We start from the raw sequence: 7576 nt of genomic DNA, 5'->3' as shown, positions 1-7576 counted from the left end.
TGGACAACTTGTCCAGAAGGATGCTGTTGAAGGACAGTATCAAAAGCCTTACTAAAAATCCAGAAAAACTACATCCACCACCTTCCCCTCATCCACTGGGCAGGTGACCTTATCATAGAAGGATATCAAATGAGTTAAACAGGACTTTCCCTTCATGAACTCATGTTGACTGTGCTTGATGATTGCATTATTCTTCAAATGCCTTTCAATAGTATGCAGCATAATCTTCTCCATAATTTTTCCAGGAACTGAGGTTAGACTAACAGGTCTGTAGGTTCCTGGGTCTTCCCTCACGCCCTTGTAAATTAGAATAACATTGGCTAGCTTCCAGTCAGCCAGGACCTCCCCAGACTCCCAAGACCTTTGGTAGATGATTGAGGGTGGTCCTGCCATAACATTTTCTATCTCCTTCAGTATGCTGGGATGAATCCCGTCAGGCCCCATGGACTTGTGAACATTCAGCTGATACAGCTGGTCCCTTACAATTTCAGTGTCCAAACAAATGGATGCAAACCAAGAAAACAATATTCCTGCTCCAACCCCACTCCCCACAGCAGCTCATCTTTGTCCACTGCCCAGAAGCCACAAGCCACACTTGTCACCTGTGGCACCTGAAACCTCCTCCCTGTCTCCCCTGGGATCCCTGAGGGAAAGGCAGCAGCCCCTGGGGCACTCAGACTCCCTAGGGTTGCCCCACTGCGGACCACGGTGCCCCGCGATGCCCTCGGAACATGGGCGCAGAACAGGATGAGGCAGGAGTGGGGAGAGTGGTGCCACTTCGGTGGCTGTCTTGGCGCCTGCAGGACCTGGGTCCACTACTAATAAATAACAATGTCAGGATTTGAAGTAATGTCCCTGCTTCCGCGCTCTGCCCACCTTCTCCCTCTCCCACCGCTCACTGCAATAGTACTGCAACGCTGATCCCAGGCTATGCTTGAAGAAGACCGCCCATCGTGCTGAGAGGTTCCGGCCCTACCCAAGACTCTATCGGCATGGGCCTAGCTCCTTGGCAGTGGTCAGCCCCCCCAACAGAAAGCAGCCAAGAGGGGGCGAAGAAAACAGGTATGCTGCAGCGGGAAGCCGAGGCCTTAGCACAGTTCTCCACCGCCATGTCCCCACTGTCTCCTGCAGACCTGCTGTCCTGAGATGGACCCTCCACTCCCCCAGCATGGCAGTAGCAGAGTCCACAGACTTGGGAACTGTCACCCGCAGGGCTCAGCCTGCCACAGCTGCAGCAAGTCCATGCCTGCTCCACAGGGACACAGAGCAAGGGCTGTCCATGCCTGTGAGTGCTGAGCTGCTGCACAGCCCACCCTGGGACTGCGCTCTCCTCTGTCCGTCCTGCTGGCACGTGGTATGGTTCCCAGTGACCAAGAGGGTGGGCAGCCATCCAGCCCCACTGCCCTGGCAGGACACTCCTTCTTGCTGGGTATCAGAGAGGCTTGAAGTCCAAGATGTAAGGGAGTTTGGGGAAACCAGGGAGGTTTCCAGGGAAAGGAAATGTCTAACGCCATGTGCGGACAGCACTCGGCTGCTTTACACACAGAGATCCCATAACCACTTTTTTTTTTTTACCATATATTGGCCTTTCCATTGCAGAGCAGAGGGTGCTGGATGGAGTGCTCAGCCTCCCACCAGGGCCAGGGCTGGTGGAGAGAGGCTATTGCCAACCAGCGGGGTCTGATCAGAAATTTATGGCAAATACCAGGCTTGGGGCAGCCCACAAGCAGGCTAAGAGCCACCAGGGCTGTTAGGGTTTGCTCTGATCACAGGTGGCTATGGCCAGGGAAGGAAATTGGCCATGTCAGAGCCGGTGGCTGCTTCACCTTCTGTTGACCAGAGCGGCAGTTCCTCCCCCAAGCACGTGCGGGGCGGTGGGAGGTGTGGAGAGTGGGTCCCACCAGGGTGGGACTGGGCAGGGGCAGAGCACCCTCAGCCCCAGGCACCCTGCTCTTCCCAGGCGGGGCCTCTTTCAGGCCAGATGCCCCTCAGCCAAAGGGACCCACGGTCAGCCGTGTGCTTGGGCCGCCATCACAATGGCGTCCTGATGTCAAATGCCACCTCCTCGCTGCTTGTTGTCCCCCGCCCCATAAAATGGCAGCCCTGCCCCTGGCCACCACTTGCCGAGCTGCTCGCGCCTGCAGGGCCAGCAATCGGAGCAGGACAGGAGCAGGGAAGCCTCAGGCAGCGATTGCCAGCCTCTGGGTGCTGCGTCCCAACGCCCAACGAAGCTGCAAAATGCAGTCAAAGGGCAACTACAAGGTCAGCCTAACCAAAAAGGACGTCTGGGGACTCTTTGGTTGGCCACCCAAAACCGCAGAGGATGGCATGGAGCCAATGGAGGTCGACCCACTGGAAGATGAGGAGGAGCCCATGGAGGTTGATCCAATTCCAGCAGACCTAGCTGGGTACTGCAATGCTGATCCCAGGCTATGCTTGAAGAAGGGAGCCCATTGCGCTGCGAGGGTCTGGCCCCACCCAAGACTCTATCGGTGTGGGCCCAGCTCCTTGGCAGTGGTCAGGTATGCTGCAGGCAGGAAGCCGAGGCCTTAGTGTAGCCGGCCTGCGCATGTCTCCCAGCCATCAATCAATTAATCTCCGTCCATCAATCTTCCTTGAAACATGGTGGAACTTCAAGTGCTGCTTGGGCTCTTCCTCCCCATCCTGCACTGCCCTGCTGCCCCCCAGATATTCATAGGGTATCTACCCTGCCCTTTCCATTGTGCGAGTAGCACAGCAGCGCAGGGAGGAGACCACACTACAGAGACCATCCTCGGCAAATACACACCCTGTGCTGGGCACGTCTCTCACCAGCAGACTTTGCAGAAGATGGAGGATCAAAGCATTCCTGGGATCTTTCATCCTCAAATAAACCTGTTCTAACCTTTGCCTTGTGATACTTTCTGGGCAGCACTGGGGGGAATAGCTGGAATAAGAGGGAGCAACACTTTGTCGAGGCCTAGCACACAAGACCAGGTCAGGGCCCTTAGCTTTAAACAGGGAACATTATTAAGCCTTGTTTTTGAAACTGCCTCTCTCTTCTTCTGAATACCAGCTCAGTCACTCGCAGCCAGGTTAGAATCATAGAATCATAGAACGGTTTGGGTTGGAAGGGACCTTTAAAGGTCATCTAGTCCAACACCCCTGCAATAAGCAGGGACATCTTCAACTAGATCAGGTTGCTCAGAGCCCCATCCAACCTCACCTTGAATGTTTCCAGGGATGGGGCCTCTACCACCTTCAGAATTTCTCAGTGGAATGGCTTCCACTGTGGAGAACACAGATACCCAGAAAATGCTGCAGACAAAAGCCGAGGAAATATTAGCCCCAGATCAGTTTAGTCAAAATGCAGACTTGAAGGTCCTGTCCTAAAGACTGGAGAGTTAAGAAGTTTGAGTTAGAGCACAGGACTGGCTTCAGGGAAGACCCTAAAACCTGAGTATGTTTTGTCAGGACAGTAAGTGACCAAACCCAAAAACCTAAATGAAAAAAGGAGAAAAATATGGCTTTATATAGTAACAAAAGGCAAAGATGTGGGTTTTTTTTCCTTGAAGAGGCAGAAGAGTATTTTTGGTTGTTTTTTTGGTTTTGTTTTGTTTTTTTTTTTTACCACACCAAGAGGTGGGGGCACCTTCCCTGGCCCCACAGAAGCCAGAGAAAATGGAGAAGGACCATATGTCTATGGTCTTAGTCTCTCATGGCAGTGTTCTTACTTCAGAAACTACCATTGTTTCAGCATTCATAAATTCTTGTGATGGCAAACCAAGTACAATTACCAGCTGATGGTATGACTAGGAGCAATAAGCAAGACAATTTTGGGTGTGAGGATGTAACAGGAGGAGATCTTGGGGCAGACGAGGTAAAATGCAAGAAAGACTAAACGTGATTACAGACCTATGGGACTGAGAGTCCCTTGTTCAATAAGAATGTGTGCTGATTGGCCTAGCACAATATATGACTTCTTCTTTTCTGGTTCAGTAGAACTGGTTGACTTCCAACAACTCAATTATCTTCTGTAAGTGAGGAATGGAAGGTGGTCCCTTGAGGTCAAGAAGAAGTCACAGGTAGAGAAAAAGGACAAACAGAAATGGACAGAAATGGAAGTGCCCTGAGATTGCACTGATCAGCTTCATTAGATACACGTTTCAAAATTGCCCTGCAAGGGGTGGGTCATGTGAGGAAAGGGGAAGAACATTTTGGTTGGGGTTTTGTTAGCATCATGGGGGAGATCAGGTGAGAGATAAAACAGTAACAGCAGGAAGATCATGAAGTTACTGTTGAAAGAAGTGCATACCAGTTTTTTTCCAAGAGAAGGACTGTACAGAGGTACTCATATAAATGCTAGAAATCGTAGAGCTGCACTTAGGGAATGAGTGCGAAAAAGATTATTGAGAGCCGGCAGCATAAACTGAGGATAAGATGAATAGCGGTGATGGATCCAGTTGTAATATGGTCAGGTAGCGGTAGGCACATTTATCCTTTGAGCAGTACAAGAGGAGGAGGAGAAGGAGGACTCAGAGTCATTTGTCTTGGCAGGAAGCCCAGGTTACAGAGAGTGAAGGGCTAATGAAAGGTCTGAGTCAAGATGGAAGATGGAAGAGATAGAGCTGTCCTCCGAAGAGGCTGTTTTCGAGCTACTTAGATCAAGAAACGGAGGCAAAATCTTTTGCTTACTTGATCCAAGCACAGAAGCAGGAATATTTAAAAGGACATGAGGAGGTAAGACTCCTTAGTGTGAGAATGACAGTCATATGAGGTGAGGAAAAGGGGGAGAAAAGAGCAGGAAGCAAAGAAGAGGAGTGAAACAAATTTTGTATGGTAGGCTTTTGGTGCATTAAGCAAAGAGCTTTCTTGTTTTATAACAGGGCACTTAATAGCTTAGACTGGCACGGAAACATGATCAATTTACTGTATCCTCTTTGCTGTGTCATTCTTCTCTTCGTATTTTATATTTATTTAAAATTTCTGAAACCTGGAAGATTTTAAAAAACATTCATTTGTCAAAGATTCAACTCAAAAGGGCTTTTCTGAGGCTCTGCAGATGTCACGGTGCAGGGGCAGGGAAGAATGCACTGTATTTACAATTCTATTCCTGTAACAGATAATCAATACATTGTGCTCTGCTGTGTTAAAAAAAAAGAAGGAATATGAGTGCCAAACTGTGATGATAAGCCCTTTGTGTCTTGAGTGCACTCATTTTCTAAGGATTAGGGGCTGTCCTTTATCAGCCAGTTCACTTCTGAAAGTCCATGATGGATTGCTGCTTGCCCTTCTGCTCCAAACAGCAGCAGCCTCAACTTTATCAGCAAGGAAACCCCCAAACACAGCTGTCAGTAGGTAAGGCAGAAATACTGCTTTTTCAGGGCAGACCCTTACAGGCAAATCTTACCTTTTTCTCTAGAGCAATAAAAACTGCAATAGAAAGAGGACTTTGGAAGTAAGGTATTTACAAACAGCCATTTCTTTCTTTCTTTGTTTTTCGTTTTTAGTGTGGGCTTTTTTTGTTTTTTGAAGGGAGGAGGAGGGTTGGGCTTTTGGGGTAGTTATTTCCTTTGTGCTCAGGCTGAAGGGAAATGGTCCTTCAGCATCTATTCTAATGTGCTCATTTATCTAGTGCTGGAAGAGTTGTGGGTAAATGGGGCTAAGGTCTAACACATAAAGAAAAGTCTGCCAGCAAGAGATGTTTTCGCAGGTTAATGAGGAACTTGGTAACAGCCTAGCAGGGTCATTGCAAAATCACATTTCTTTTTGCTGAAATCACTTTAGCCTTTTAAAACCACAGGAAAATACTCTGCTACTTTACGGGGAGAGTTTGTTGCATTGAAAATGGTGTAGATGACAAGTTATTTTTCAGTATTTTTAGCAGACGTAGGAAAAAAAACAATGTGAAAATGGACATCTCTACTCGCTACTGCAGTCAGCGGGCCAGACGAGGGCAGGGGGCCCTAATTTTGCCAGCTCAGATTTGCTGCACCCAGGTTTCCTCTGGAGAGATTGCAAGGGCGACTCTTCCCTCACAGACAAGCGATAATGGCCCGAAGCTTCTCCTACGCTACCGTACAGCGAGTTATCAACAAAATGGCTCCAGGCTCCAAAAGTTACGCTGTGCCCAAATGGCTTGCGAAAAACAAAGACTGCAGCAGCAATGGGCAGGCCTGCACGCTCAGAGCTGAGGGGAGAGTCTGGCTTCTCTTCAGCCACTGAGTCCAGCTTTGGGCAGGAATTAGGGTTTGCAGATGTGGTCAAGCACTCAGAAACTTTGTGTGTCTGGAAGGTGCCATGCACAGTTATGCTGCCCTGCCACGTAACTGGAATTTGTCATCCAAAAGAAACATAACCCTTGAAGACATCAACTATTCTAGATTTTCTTTTATTTATTTTTATTGGAGGATATTTGTTTACTAATTCAGGTTACACTGCAGATTGGAGAAAGAACCGAGTTTTACAGGCTTGCTTTTTCATCTCAACAATTTTTTGCAAGGGAGCAGTTGTAATGCAGAGATGTCTGGGTGAGATATCTGAGCAAAAGCAACCAGTTTGGCTTTACCACTGCACTGCTCCACGTGGCTGAAATTATTCTGCTGAAAAACAAGGTAAACTTCCCCATCAGCTCTATGCTGCTGCAGCCATCCCGAGACATACTCCAGCTGCATCACCTTCTGCTGTTTAGGTAGATTTTTCTGGGGAAAAAGAGCTTATTAAAAGTATATTGACCTTCAAAATATATGGCACTTTTCTTCCAGTTCTCCCACTGGTCCTGAAAATTCTCCTCTGAGAAGTTAAGAGCTACAGCATTTATAAGATTTGGCTTTTCAGCTGGGTGATCTAACAATTCATCCAGGAAGCAGGTTTATATGGTCATGCGTGCAGGAACTAGGGCTCTTAAAAATTAGTTGTGGCATAATTATTTACTTTAGAAAAACAGTATTAACTTTTACTCACCACTTCTCCTCCTCTACTTGAACTCCTATGGACTGGAATTTACTGGTTGCTTTATTTTCACCCGATTTGGTGGATTCTTCAGCACCATCAACCTTAAAAAAAATTAATCAGCTAATTAGAATGTATTTTAGCAGAGCTATCACCCAGCTACTTACAATTTCTATGCATGATAACTACTAAGTGTCTGCACATATAGCTTGTACCATGAGTACATTCATCTAGTCAGATAGTTTATCTGTGGTGTGCCCATTTCTGATGTTATTAGTGAATATTCATCATTCTTGTTAATCTGTAAAGCATTTCTGGTAAGACAACATTTGGCCTGCAAAATGCAGATGGAGTTTATCCAGTATTTTACAGAGGCTGGATGCTCAGATTTGCCAGAGCAAATCTCTGACCAGCTGTAACTCCACTTGCTCCACCATTTGTTTCATTTTACCTGTTAGTCTGTATGTGCATGCGTATGTGAACTCATGTCAAAATTATGTGTCTATTTTGTTTAAGTGTTAGTGCCCTGAATCAGAGCACTGTACAGGTAAGATTTAAAGAAAGCAGATGCAGCTCTTGGAATGCATTTTCTTTACTACTTCATCACACAAACAGGTGGTCCCCAGGAACACAGACAGGAACTTTA

General features: G+C 47.3%; 1 protein-coding gene across 4 annotated transcripts in view; it reads right to left on the bottom strand.

Moving 5' to 3' along the window:
* DLGAP1 (DLG associated protein 1) overlaps positions 1-7576 on the bottom strand; it is a 145367-nt gene that overhangs the window by 21564 nt on the left and 116227 nt on the right. For all 4 annotated transcript variants that reach the window (XM_009284111.1, XM_009284112.2, XM_009284113.1 and 1 more), the window contains one exon: positions 6943-7034. In XM_009284111.1, coding sequence (XP_009282386.1) covers positions 6943-7034 — 92 coding nt within the window. The remainder of the gene's footprint in view (positions 1-6942; positions 7035-7576) is intronic.

The sequence above is a fragment of the Aptenodytes forsteri genome, unplaced genomic scaffold, assembly GCF_000699145.1.
Source record: "Aptenodytes forsteri isolate BGI_AS27 unplaced genomic scaffold, ASM69914v1 Scaffold229, whole genome shotgun sequence".
NCBI classification, from domain to species: Eukaryota; Metazoa; Chordata; class Aves; order Sphenisciformes; family Spheniscidae; genus Aptenodytes; species Aptenodytes forsteri.
The sequence above is the reverse complement of the archived record's forward strand: the minus strand, read 5'-3'. Positions and strand labels throughout refer to the sequence as shown.